Source organism: Perca flavescens, chromosome 6 (assembly GCF_004354835.1).
Source record: "Perca flavescens isolate YP-PL-M2 chromosome 6, PFLA_1.0, whole genome shotgun sequence".
NCBI lineage: Eukaryota > Metazoa > Chordata > Actinopteri > Perciformes > Percidae > Perca > Perca flavescens.
In genome coordinates, this window is record NC_041336.1 from 4,476,774 (window position 1) to 4,491,439 (window position 14,666).

Consider the following 14,666-nt stretch of genomic DNA (forward strand, 5'->3'; position numbering starts at 1 on the left):
GACAAGAAGTCTCTGCTGGCCGCCGTGGAAAGAATTCAACTCCTAGGAGGAGGCACTGAAACAGGAAAAGCCATGGACTTCCTCCAGAAGCAGTACTTCACCAAAGAGGCGGGAAGCCGAGTTGGCCAACGGGTGCCTCAGATCGCTATAGTTATCACAGATGGGGAGTCCACTGATGAGGTGAAGGAACCCGCCCAGAAGCTTAGGCAGGACGGAGTCATTGTGTTTGGCATCGGGGTGGGAGAAGCCAACCGGAAGCAGCTTGAGGCCATCGCCAACTGGCCTCCAGATCGCTTCCTTCACTCATTAGATAGCTATCAGGCTCTGCAGGAGCAGATGGAAAAGCTGCTGGAAACTGTTTGTGTCTCTGTGGTAGCTCAAAAGGAAGGTAAGGCAAAGGATTGGAGGAAACATTATATAGTTGTATAGTTGTTAATTTCACAATAATAGAAAATAACTAGCCAGAGTGTACTCTTACAATCTGCAGTCCACTTTGGTAGCCATTTTGTCAAAAAGTTCAACTTGATTACTGTCATTTCCAGTAAGGGTTTTGAGGAACACAGGAAAATATGTGCATGGGTAGGTGTAGTTAAGGTGTCAGTTTCTACGCAGTCTTGTTCAAACATATATTAAGACAAAAGTGTACCTGTTCCAAATGGCCCACTGAAAGCCTGCCATCATAGAAAGGGCTGAGATATGGCGAAGTTTACAAATGTAAATGGGTATTCACAGTGTTGGACCTGCTACACATGAGAAAAGTAGTGGTGTTAAGCCTGAAAAAATAGAGTTTGACACCATATTGATTGTACAGTCAGCTTTTGCTTGTCAAAACCTAAAAATATAAAAGTTTGTATGCTTCTTTTTTGGGTTGAAAGGTCAGTTAGGCTGAATTATGTCTCCTCAACTATGACGAACTAGCTATAACTTTGAGAGGTGGCTGGGAGGAGCCAGACAATATTGACTTGACTGTATTAAACTGTAACAAAATGTAATAATGTTTATGTTTTTTCTTCTTCTTGCAGCTTTGGCAGAAAGGTATGCAGATATTTTCTTCCTGGTGGACAGCGGCATAGCTCAAGCACAGTTTGTGTCTTTTAAGAACGACCTTGTGAGATTGATCAATCAAATTAACGCCGGAGTGTCCACCTACCGTGTCGGTGTGGCGCAGTACGGTCAAGATACCCAGGTTGAATTCCTTCTCAATGCTCATCAAACTAAACAGCAACTCCTGTCTGCTGTCAGAGGTTTCCGCCTGCGCCCACAACCCAACCAACCACGTAACCTGGGTAGGGCTCTGCAGAATGCCAACACTCGCTTTTTTACCAGAGAGGCGGGGGGTCGTGCACACCTAGGTGCCCGACAGTTCCTGGTCGTTGTGAGTGGAAGAGACTCAGATGATCCTGTGTCTAAGGAAGCTCAAAAGATCAAATCAGCAGGGGTTACTGTTGTTGGGATGAGTGCAGGTGCAAGTATGGATGCCTTACTACGTTTTGTCAGTTCTGGGTACGCATTTGATTCTCCCAGAGTACTTATTTTGAAGGATTCCATCGTGACTGAGAAAAAGGACGACATTACTGAAGGTGAGAATCGTCATTCCTTTGGGCACTCAGCCACCTAACCAGTCATAATTCTTGTTGTTAGTGTCTGGAAGTGGACATTGTACAGCTGCTTTACAGGCAGAGAGGAACAAATAAGACTGACTATCTGAGTTAATTTTTGGAGAAGAAAGTCATTGAATGCTGTTATGAGTTTTACATGTAAAGTAGATTTTAAACAAATGACCTTTAAATTATTTTATGCCATACTTTTAACCTTTTAGGATCGCAAATCACCAAACTATGAATAATTTCATCTTCAAATATATATTTGAATGTTTAAGTAGCTGATGGCTCAAGTTAACTTATTACACTCCTTTTCACAGATTGCAAAGGAGCCAATATTGCAGACATTGTGTTCATCGTTGATGAGTCGGGAAGCATTGGACAAGAAAACTTTAAGCTGGTGCGCACTTTCCTGCACTCTATTGTGAGCAGCCTGGATGTAAGACCGAATAAAGTCAGAGTGGGCATTGTTACGTACAACGAGGAGTCCACAGCACAGGTCCACCTCGACACGTTCAATAACAGGGAGGAAATCCTCCAGTTCATCAACATCCTGCCTTACAGAGGAGGTGGAACAAACACTGGAGCTGCCCTAAACTTCACTCTGGACAATATCTTCATTAAAGAAAAGGGAAGCAGGAAAAGTAAGGGTGTCCAGCAGGTGGCGGTGGTGATCACAGACGGTGAATCCCAGGACAGCGTGCTTGAAGCAGCAATCAGTCTCCGTCGGGCTGATGTCACCGTATACTCTGTAGGAATCAAAGATGCCAACATGGAAGAACTGAGAGACATGGCGTCTCACCCCACTGATAGGCATGTTTTTAATGTGAACAGTTTCACCGAGCTGAAGTCTCTGAAGCACAGCCTGCAGAAAGTCATTTGCGAAAACATCATTGACCAAGCCAAAGACAGTTCAAGGGAATCCGAGACCAAAAAAGGTTTGAACCACTGTTTTTTCATAGACTTCCTTCGTTTTGTGAATATTGACAAGTTCCATAGACACAAAATAATCAACATTTAAATATTGTATTAGTATTTATGTTGTAACCTGCATATTAAATCAATATAAGAAGAGAGTTAAAGTATGGATGAGAATGGGATGGGTGGAACAAAAAGTAGTTTTGACCCAACCTACGTTTTTGTTCCCAGAGTGACCAGTCAAAGCCAGACCATTTCCTATGTTTGAATATAAATTTCTAGTCCTCCTCTCTGTGACTATGTGAAAAGAACTAACTCATGCAGTTGCTTTTCCTCTCCAGCATGTGAATTAAAGGAGGAAGCTGACATCTTCTTCCTGATGGATGACTCGGGAAGCATTGGGAACCAAGACTTCAAAGACATGCAGAACTTCATCATCAAGTTTTTTCGTACCTTCAAGATTGGACCAGATCGTGTCCGCGTCGGGCTTGTGAAATATGCTGATGATCCAACTTTGCAATTTGACCTGAAAGACTCCTCAAATGTTGATAACATGGAGACATACGTGAAGAATATTGCACATCAAGGAGGTGGGACAGAGACAGGAAAAGCCCTAAAATCCATGGGCCCACACTTTAGGAGAGCGATGCAAACTCGTGGTCACGAGGTCCCAAATTACCTGATTGTCATCACCGATGGGGAATCCACTGATGACGTCACGGCTCCAGCAGAAGAACTGAGGCAGCAGGGTGTCACCATCTTTGCCATCGGGGTGAAAGACTCAAACGAAGCTGAGCTACTAGATATTGCAGGCGACCCCAAGAGGACTATCCAGGTCAATCATTTTGATGCCTTGAAATCCATCAACAACGACATCATCAGAGAAATCTGTAATGAAGACGGTAAGTAAAGGTTAACTACACTGGACTTTAAAATACATATGCAGGGCTTGACATTAAGGCTTGTCCGCTTGTCCAGGACAAGTGGATTTTTTTGTAGGGCAAGTGGAAGAGAAATTTACTTGCCACACTGGACAAGTTAAAACTCAAACAAAATTAAAGCTACGAGCAGCGATGGACGGGCCCTCGCGCCTCTGTGCGAGTCGGGGTTACCGGCGGACGCCGCTACTTGCGACCGTGCATTCGCGCGGCACTCAGACGCTGCAAATCGTCAACAATGAAAAGGGAACTCCTCGCCGAGTTCAACGATCCCTCACTCAAGAGGTTCATTAGCTGTGAAAAGGGGTGTGGCAAAAGCGTAGGGGGCGGGTCAAACCATCACCAATTAAAAAGGAAGTCAATGCGGAGTTCAATGATACCTCACGTAAGACTATCTTAAACGGGTCAAAAGTTATGAAAGGGTGCGTGGCTTAACCATCACCAATGAAGAAGGAACTCTCTGCTGAGTTCATTGATACCTCTCACAAGGGTCAACTGTAAAATGTTCAAATGTTATGAAAGGGGGCGTGGCTTAAGCTTAGGGGGCGGGTCAAACCATCACCAATTAAAAAGGAAGTCTATGCTGAGTTCAGAAGTGACTGACCAAAAGTCAATTTTAGCCTGTAGGTGTCCTCAGGCCTGGACCCTTGTCAATCGTAAGAAATTTCGGGCAGATACGACAACGTACACTCAAGTTACAACAACTTCTTTGTTCATCGCTAAACACTCAAAATGGCCGCCACGCCCACACCGTCTGACGAAAAGTTTTACTTTTAATTACTTTTCATCGTTAAGGTGTTGGGATGGTACAGACCAAGTTTGAAGTCCATCGGATGAAATTTCTAGGAGGAGTTCCTTAAAGTATAGCACCTTGACTTTTAGGCCTACTTCCTGTTGCCACTAGGGGGCGCTATGACTTTAAGTAAATATCGGCCTTTATTTGTCCTCAGGGTCGGACTCTTATGAATCCTGAAAAGTTTCGAGGTACATCGGACAATGTAAACTCAAGTTACACCCACTTCCTGTTTCGGCGGCGAAACGCACAAAATGGCCGCCCCGCCACGGCCACGCCCTATGACGAAAAGTTTTTCTTTTAACAACTTTTCATATTTAACGTCTTAAGATGGCACAGACCGAGTTTGAAGTTGATCGGATGAAATCTCTAGGAGGAGTTTGTTAAAGTACAACATGTGGAAATGGCCAAAATCGCACTAATTTAGAACTTTGAAATCAAAATGGCGGACTTCCTGTTGGGTTTAGGGTATGACTCTAATGAAGATTTTTGTACATCTTGACATGTTACATATGTGTACCAAGTTTCGTGAGTCTATGTTAAACTAGGGGGCGCTAGCGACCCATTTTCGTGCGCCTATTCCCGAAACCCATGAAATACGTAAATTTTCACCAGACTTGATGCGACGGCCAAATTTGGTGAGTTTTCGAATATGGTAAGCCCCTCAAAAAGGCAATTCATTTGACGGGAAAAAGAAAGAAAGAAAGAAAGAAAGAAACAATAATTTCTTCAGTTTCAATAGGGCCTTCGCCGCTGTTGGCACTCGGGCCCTAATAATCAACTGTAAAGTAGCTACACCTTTTAAAGGATCCCTTGGTAAATCAGCCTCTGCCGGGTAGAAAGTGAAATTGTATAAAAAAAAAAAAAATAGTTAACACCAACATTTAGTGGCAAAATACATTGTTATGTCTACAAAATTATTTTAGATATAAGTTCAAGTCACCACTACCTCTGGTCAAAATATTGACTTAGTATCTCAATATATTGACTTAGTAACTCAGAATATTGACTAGGAATCTGAAAGTAATGACAAACTTAACTTCTGCACACCGGCGTGCAAAGTATTACTTTGTATTATGGAGTCTGGAGATCCTTTTTTTCTTGTTGAATGGGAAATCTATTCTTGGGACACGTTTGTTTCTACTGTTTCAACTGAATTTTATTAATGTTGATAGAGTTTGGATGCTTTCAACGGTTTGTTTGAATTCTGCATTAGCAAAACACAATTCTTTTTTTATAAAATGATAAATCTTTACCCGGACAAGTGACTTTTGTGCATGGACAAGTGAAACGTAAATGTACTTGTGCAAAGGACATGTGCCTCAAAAAGTTAATGTCAAGCCCTGTTATATGGTGTTTCTCCATTACATGGTACCTGCTTGCCTCGCCTCAACTCTACTCGCGTTTTTTGGTTTTCTATTATGATAAAAAGTCCCTGGTACCTTCTAACAGGTACTTTATTTAGTATCACCTCCGTCAAGGTTCCAAGCGAGCTGAGGCGATACCAAAAGGTGACGTTAAAACCTGCAGACTACTGATTGGTCGGAGAGAATCGTCACTAATCACTGCATCATCATTGCTGGTGGCCGACGGGGGTGTCCTGAACAAACCCGCCATTTTTAAATAGTTTAGCCAGCGGTGTTTTTTTTTTTTTTTGCTGCCTCCAGCTTCTTTTGAAACTAAATGTGTTTTCTGGCAAACAGCCACATGCCGAGAATCAAAAACAACACACCTTCCCACTCTGTGTGTGTGTGTCGCGTTATGTCACGGCAGTTTCCTGCGGCGTAGTTATGACAATCAGCCACACTCGCCTCACGCACGAGGCGGTACTAAATCTGCAATGGAAAAAGGAGAATGGGGCACTGCGGTCGCGCCAAGCCGAGTAGAGCTGGTACTAGAAGTGGGTAAGCGCCAATTGTTAGCATAAGGAGAGGGAAGGGAGTTTTTCGGCAGAAAAAAATAATTGACAATGCCATTTATAATATTACAAAATACAAAAAAAAGCCTTGAAACAGCCTTACAACCTTAGTCAACAGTTTTTAAACAACAATTGCTTACGTTGAAACATTTACAACTCACCTCAATTCAAGCTGCTCTGGGCAAATTCATGTCCACTAATGATTTTTCATAAGCTATGCCATCCAGTATAATCATCCTTGACTAGAGAATTTGGGTGAATCTCACCTTAGCTAGGTCCTTCAGTTATTTGTGCACTAAGTTGGGCTACGGGGGTCATTTTAGAAGTGTTCTTTTAAGCAAAGCCTTCCAAAGGTACCAATTTTAGTTTCATTGTTTTCAATGTTGACTAAGAAGAACTAATCAGCTGCCTGTAATCTCAATGATACCCAACGACTGGGCCCTAAGGGAAGAAGAGAGGGAAAACAGGAACACCACGTTAACATTTCTGTGTTCTGTGTCCACAGCTTGCAGAGATATACAGGGCGACATATTTTTCTTAGCTGACGGCTCTGAGAGCATCTCTAAGGATGACTTCAAGAAAATGAAAGAATTCATGAAAGCCGTCATCAGCAAGCCCGCCATCGAGCAGAATAAGGTCCACGTCGGTCTCATGCAGTTCAGCTCTGACAACCAGCTGGAGTTTCCCCTCAGCCGCTACTACAGCAAAGATGAAATTCTGAAAGCCATCGATGATATGACGCAGCTGGACCAAGGCACGCTCACAGGAAAGGCCCTTACTGAGGTGTCGCAGTATTTCGATAAAACCAATGGAGGGCGTCCTGACGTCAGTCAGAGGCTGATCGTGATAACAGACGGCGAGGCCAAAGACGAGGTCATAGGCCCCGCTGAGGCTCTGAGGAAAAAGGGAGTGGTAGTCTACGCCATTGGAGTGGTGGACGCCAACACCACCCAGCTGGCTGATATCAGCGGCTCAACAGACAGGGTGTATTCTGAGAAAAACTTTGATGCGCTGAAGGACTTGGAGAGCCAGGTGGCTTTGGATCTCTGTCGGAAAAGTAAGAGCAGTTTCCCCAAAAATACTTAAGAGTAACCAGTGTACTTGTTTGTAAAAGCATTGAGCCATTAGCTTAATCTCTCAAGTCTTCCAGTCTGCTTTTAAGCATGAAAATGATTTTCAACAACGTATGCATGTATGGCATGCCCATTATCTCCATGATTTACATATATCTTTATTATGAAGATTGAACAGGTAAAATAGAAATGTGAAAAGGAGTTTTTGTGCGTTTACCAGTTAGCATTGAAGCTAATCGTTGATCAGCAACCCCTGTGCGAGGAAACTCTGACTTTTGTTTTGACAGCAATCAAGTGTATTTCCTGAAATATTTAAACAATCTCTTAAGTTACTGACTTTATGCTCTTTCTTTTTTCTTTCAACCAGATTGTACAATAAATACTGCTGACATTATTTTCCTGGTGGACAGCTCCACAAGCATAAATGACATCCAGTATGGAAGCATGCGGATCTTTATGGAGTCAATAGTGAATCAAACCACAGTTGGAAAGGACAGGGCTCGTTTTGGGCTCATTTCCTACGCCACTGAACCCCAGCGTCATTTTTCTTTGCATGACTATGACACCAAACGAACAGTTCTTGCAGCAATACCAAAGGAGAAGCCAACAGGAGGAGACACTTACACGGGCGAGGCCTTGCAATTCTCGTTGCAGTACTTTAACGCTGCACATGGTGGCCGTAGAGCATTGAATGTTCCTCAGATTCTCATGGTGATCACAGACGGTGCTGCCACCAACCCTTATATCTTAAAGGAGCACTCTGATGCACTGCGAGCCAACGGGATCATCGTCATCAGTGTCGGAGTGAAAGAAGCAAACATTGAGCAGCTGGAGACTATGGCTGGTGGCGACAAATCCAAAGTTTTCTTTGTGGACAATTTTAAGGCTCTAGAAACTCTTTACAAAAAAATGTTTCCTACCTTCTGCAATTCCACAAAGCCAGGTAAGAGTAATGGCACACAGACTTGCAGGTTTTGCTCTATACTTTATCAACACATTCTTACTCCCAGCACGTCAAAAACTGATGCTTGGTCAGGGGCCTTTGGCGTACAAACTGAAGTGGGTAATCCCATCTGTGGTGATACTTGATGCTCTGGGTACTCACCTGATCAAGCTAACCAGGTGTGGGTGGAGCAGGGAAAGATGGAGAAAATTATTGCATGCCAGATAATCTGCAGACCACAGGAGGCACATATAGTGTGTTCCATTTAAATCGGAAGTCAGAGCTGGGAATGACGTCACACAGGAGTGGAGCAGATTCCATTCATACAAGTTGGATTTCACTGTGGGATTGCTCTTTCCAGGTTAGCCATTGTTAGCAATACCAGTTGATAACGCATTGGGCTGTCTTTTGTGCATACAAACACTATACATTAGCAACATGTCCACAGATAAAAGTTGGACAGTACTGTGTGTGTACAACTGATTTAATGATACACAAATAAGACAGGTGGTGCAAATAAATTGTATATTACTACAGTTTTCACTACTGTGAAAGCAGCCATGTTGGATTTCGAGGTCTGCTTGCTTGGCGTACTGTACTGTGAGGGGCTCTGACTTCCCAACTTGGAAATCTGAATTCACGGGGCATGTTTCTGACTTTGAAGTCGTAAAATCTGACTTCCGAGTACAAATAGAACGCACTATCACATCACAACTACCAGTCTCTGAGGCTACATCTACACTACTACGTTTTGTTTTTTAAGCTGCGTTTTAGGCCCAAAAAAATGAAGAGTTTTAGCTCCAGTAGCAGAAATATTCTCCGCATGTACTAACATGCCCAAAAGGCATATCTCATGACCATTCACATGTACTGGGCATGCGCATACTGGTGTTAACAGGAAGCAGCATGTATACTTAGGGCTGGGCAATATATCGATATTATATTGATATTGTGATATGAGACTAGATATCGTCTTAGATTTTGGATATCGTAATATAACACCGTAAATGGCTTAAGTGTTGTCTTTTTCTAGTTTTAAAGGCTGCATTACAGTAAAGTGATGTCATTTTCTGTTACCTGGCTGTTCTAGCTCTTATTATTTTTACCTTTACCCACTTAGTCATTATATCTACATTACTAAAGATTATTTATTTAAAATCACATTGTGAAGATATTTTGTTAAAGGACCAATTGTCCACCCTATAATATTGACATTGAGGTATTAGGACAAGAATATCGCGATATCTGATTTTCTCCATATCGCCCACCCCTGTGTATACTCCACCTAAGTGATGGTAGTTGCTTCTACTATGGAGGAAGAACAGCAATGATGAAAAATAAGACGAGAGTTTTCCTTTTAATACGTTTGGACCGACAATGTTACTAAAAGTAACACGTGATTACAAGGTGACGAAAGGCAGCAGAAAACAGAGTGGGGGTCTGTCTGACGTTACTCTGTCGTTGAAAATCATGGATGTGGTAAAAAGTAAGAGCAGGGATTTATTATTTTGGAGCAATGGCGAAGTGGAACTGAAACGTATGTAAGCTATCTAACCGATAAGACTGACTGACTGTTTCCAAAGGTCTCCGTTTGTGTCCGTCCAGACTACAAAGAAACCCCTGAGGCTTCAAACCAAAACAGTGGCAGCGGTGTTTCTATTGACCTTTTTCACAGCAGACATTTGGACTTGTCATAGTAGGAAAAGCACAGCTCAAATTGATAACCTTAACAATGGCTCAGTTCCATCAAGTGTCCCAGTAAGCTAATTCAGTGAGTCAGCATGCACAATACCAGGGCCTCTCCTAAGTGGAATGCAGCCATCAATAATGGTTTTGAATACACGTGCTTTCCCTACTATGACATTTCAACATGTCTGCAGTGAAAAAAGGTCTATTGTCTTTGTCTTAGAGGCTCGGATATGCCGCAGCAGTGTGGACACGTAAATGTAAAAGATATTTGTTTTTAAACCCAAACGTTGTAGTGTAAATGGAGCCTGATATTTTGCACCTATGCATTATCAGTTTGGAGATACCACTGTAAAATGGGGAGTTGAGTATATCGTTTGCTATACAGTTATAATTCCAAGGCACACTTGTGTATTAGTAATGTAGACAAATGGCTTTCTCTTTTTTTGCTTTGGCAGCTTGCAAGACTGGCGATATTGTCTTCCTACTTGATCGGTCTAGCAGCATCAACCGAAACGAACACAATATCATGAAGAACTTTACGACAACATTAGTCGACAGCTTTGAAGTCGGTGAAAAGTTGGTGCGTATTGGACTTTGCCAGTTCAGTGACGACCCTAAGGATGAGTTTTACCTCAACAAGTACTACAATAAGGACGATTTGAACACACAAATCCTTAAAGTGGATTACACAGGTGGAAACACCTACTTAGGGAGAGCCTTGGATCACATTAAGGAGTACTTTGCGGAGTCGCGGGGCAGCCGTTACCAGGTCCCCAAAAATCTGGTGTTGATCACAGATGGTGATTCTCATGATGACGTGGAGGACGCAGCTGACGTTCTCAGGGATCTGAACATTAAGGTATTTGCCATCGGTGTTGGAGACGTCCACGACCTGCAGCTCCTGCAGATTGCTGGCACCCCAGAGAGGATGTTCACTGTGCGGAACTATGATGTTTTGCACTCTATCAAGCAAGGTGTAGTCGACGTCATGTGTGGTGATGAACAAAAGGATGACCCAGACCCTCAACCACCCACACCGCCACCCACACCACCACCCCCACCGCCACCCCCAAAAGACTGCACCATTGATATCGCCATAGGATTCGATATTTCTCGAAGGACCGGAGCTCCTGGTGAGTTGCTGGTCAGAAGCCACACCAAGCTCCAGAACTTCCTTCCACAGATCCTCGATTACGTTTCCTCATTTAAAGACCTGTGCTGTGTCGGCCCCACACCCGTCAAGCCCAACATCGCCTTCCAAGTGGTAGATAGAGATGGGCGTACCTTGTACGACACAAACTTTGAGGGCTACAGTGCGGACGTGGTGAATAAAGTCATGACCCTGCCGATGTCAGAACCTTCCTATTTCAACACTGCCATGCTAAACTCCTTCAAGGAGAGGTTCAAGATCAAGTCCAAAGCTCATGTGAAGGTGAGAGTGGCACAGCTGGCAAACCCAGAAAATCAATGAAAGAGCCAAGAAATCGCTATCGCCAAACTCACCAGACCCCATGTAAATAAACAGTGATTTTATCATCGTAGAACACACTTCATTTAAAGTCATCAGAAACTAAATAAAACTACCAAAAGCCGTCTTGGTTCATCTTTCCACTGTTCCAACAATCATCACTCTGGTTTGGTTGAAATAAACCCTTAATTCACCCATTTACATGTGGAGATATGCTGGCTCTATACACGCTAAAAGTCCTGATTATTTACATGGAGTCTGGTGGAGATATGCTGGCTCTATACACACTAAAAGTCCTGATTATTTACATGGAGTCTGGTGGACATATGCTGTCTCTATACACGCTAAAAGTCCTGATTATTTACATGGAGTCTGGTGGACATATGCTGTCTCTATACACGCTAAAAGTCCTGATTATTTACATGGAGTCTGGTGGGTTTGGTGATGGTGATTTCGGGGCTGTTTCTTGTTAAATAAAAAGGATCTTACTCTTTAACTAAAAGATCTATCTCTGTAGTAACCTGCAACGCAAACTGATGCGTTACATTTGTCCTATAAGCAGAACAGTTTTCTCCCCACTGTGAATCGCTAACATGTTTGGAATAATCTGCAGACCTGAGGGGATTCTCTCACATTAATACCAACCATAACAGTGGCCAGGTTGGCTTGGTGGGTGGAGCAGGCACACGTGCAGAGAGGCTTGTACCTTGACGCAGGGGTCCAGGGTTCGGGTCCGCCTGTAACGATTTCCTGCATGTCTTCCCCCTCTCTCCCCTTTCTCACCTAGCTGTCCTGTCAATTAAAGGCGGAAAACCCCAAAAACAAAACAAAAACACAGCCATAACACTGTCTACTAATCGCTGATCTCGTCCATCAGGTGCTGGTGATCTTCTCAGATGGACTCGATGAAGACGTGATGAAACTGGAGCATGAATCAGAGCTGCTGCGAAAGTCTGGTAAAAACTGGCCGTTGCTTCTTCTGTAAAATATGTAAGGGATATTTATCCCTTACATATTTTATTATGTAGAGCGAATTATAGCAAATCACCCTGTCGGAGTTGTGTTCACTATAGTCTATATCAGTGGTTCTCAAACTTTTTTCAATATTTACCCCCTTTGAATTGTTTCTTTAAGCCAAGTACCCCCTGACCAGCACTAATCATTTTTGGTAGAAAAAAAAGTCTATATAAAGAGGAACAGTACAGTGCTGTCAGCGATAGATTTACTAAACAACAGCCTTGTACCTGGAAAAACATTTAAATGCTGATGGAAAAAGGAGAAAAAAACTGTACAAAAGACAAAACCTTGGAAAAAGATTGTAGAAGGAAGGAAGGAAGGCAAGAATAGGTCAAAATAGTATCAAAAACTTCAAAAACATGACATAACTTAGAAAAAAGCGAGAAACTTGTAAAAAGTAGAAGTAAGGAAACAAGAATAGGTCCAAAGAAGGCGACACAAATGCCACATTTTTGGTAGGAAAAAAATTCTACATAAAGAGGAACAATGTTCTGGACAAAAAACAGCCTTGTAACTATTAAACCTTTTGTTAAATATCTCACATACCCCCTGCAGTCCTCCAAAGTACACCTAGGGGTACACGTACCCCCATTTGAGAAACACTGGTCTATATCATAGACCGTTAAAGCAATGGACACAGCGACGCCGTAGACTTCCACGGAGACCAGTGAAGGATATCAGAAGTCACTTTCCCGGTGCTGGCTGAGCGTTACTGAGCAGCCTCCAACTGAGCTTGAAGACGTAGATGTGACGTGAGCAACGTGTCTGAAAGTGTGAAGTCTTCTGGTAGCTGTGAGAGAGAAATCTCAATCATTCCCAATCTCACAGAGACGGAGAGTGTAGGTATATGTAAGGAGATAACATAGACACAGGCTAATTACTGATCACTAACATGCTAGTTAACATTAGTAATTACTGATCACTAACATGATAGTTAACATTAGTAATTAAACTTAAACAGCTAATGTGAGTCCAAACTGCCTGTGAGCTTCTCCTGACTACGGTAATTTCTCTACTATGCGACAGAAAGTCGCATGGTTATGACACAATCAGTAGCATATTTTTACAAAAAGCGTCTGCTACGGAGCCATAACGTGAGATACAAGGTAATGGAGCCTTTTATACATTTATCGTGTTTCTTTAGAAATAAACAACGGATAAATAGTCTTTAAACGCTTCAGATGTAAAGTTATTTGCTGTCAAAGTGATGCCAAAATGAATGGGAGTCAATGGAATGCTAACGCCAAGTGATGGCTTGTTAGCGTATGAACCTCTCCATAGGAGGTACACTTTCGCTTAACCCCTTGGTCTATATCGTTGACGTTCAACTAACCAGTATTGCTCCCGTGCAGCAGGAAATTCCGCCGGATGCGTGCGTTTTCCATTTCCTTCCGTTTTCTTTGTGTTGGAATTTTAAATTTGGTGAATTAATGAGGACTATTGTTGACTGCTTCTCAGATCTCTGCAGGGTAAATTTACACAGCTAGATAGACTATCTGTCAATTGTTTTTTTGGACAATTTTTCTTACTTTTTGTTGCCTTTTTTTAATGATTTTGCGCTTTTCAATACATGCATACATGTCCTGGGACCCAGAGCTGCCAACTCTCACGCATTGGCCGTGAGACACACGCATTTGATTGGTTTCACACGCTCACATGCCACACCCCCAATTTCTCACGCTGAAGTGTCAAACCGGTCAAAAAAATGAAAGAAGTGTCAACCCGGTCGCATTACGCAAATTACGAATCCCACTATGGCCACGCCAAGACCCGCCCTATGAAGCAGCTTGATTGGTTGGGATTAGGCATTTGACCTCGAGTGGTTAAGGTTAGGGTTAGGGGATTGGTCAGGGGCTAGGCCCTGTACATGTAAGCATGGACGCCTGGCCAATAGTAGTGTGTAAATGCTACTGAAGGGCGGGTCTTGGCGTGGCCATAGTGGGAAGAAAATATCACTGTCTGGTCGGTCAAATGCCTGAAAGATGAGTTTATGTTTATCTATAGAGCTACCTGTCGAGCCGCTCGTGATCGACTAGTTATGCTTTCAGAGACGGTGAGAGAGGTTTTTTTTTTTTTTTTTAAATTTCGCAAATGTGAGAACATTTCTTCACGAGCCATCCCAGGCTTCAGGTATGCTTTGAGTATCACAGACCCGTCCGTCGCTTTGTGTCCACTCTCTCAGAGGTGAGCAGCGCGGCTGGTAAGTGGAGCAACTTCAGTCTGATGTGGGCAGTGACGCGGTGCGTCCGTGCTCTACCTCTGATGAAGAGCAGCGTACAGCCGCCTCTACACTTTGTCAGAGACCAGA

The 14,666-nt window shown here is 43.0% G+C and overlaps 1 protein-coding gene across 1 annotated transcript in view; it reads left to right on the top strand.

Annotated features, from left to right (window-relative positions):
* The window catches only part of LOC114556521 (collagen alpha-6(VI) chain), an 84,189-nt gene that overhangs the window by 26,218 nt on the left and 43,305 nt on the right, over nt 1-14,666 (top strand). Inside the window, exons 4-5 of the mRNA XM_028579464.1 lie at nt 10,329-11,305; nt 12,219-12,297. Coding sequence (XP_028435265.1) covers nt 10,329-11,305; nt 12,219-12,297 — 1,056 coding nt within the window. The remainder of the gene's footprint in view (nt 1-10,328; nt 11,306-12,218; nt 12,298-14,666) is intronic.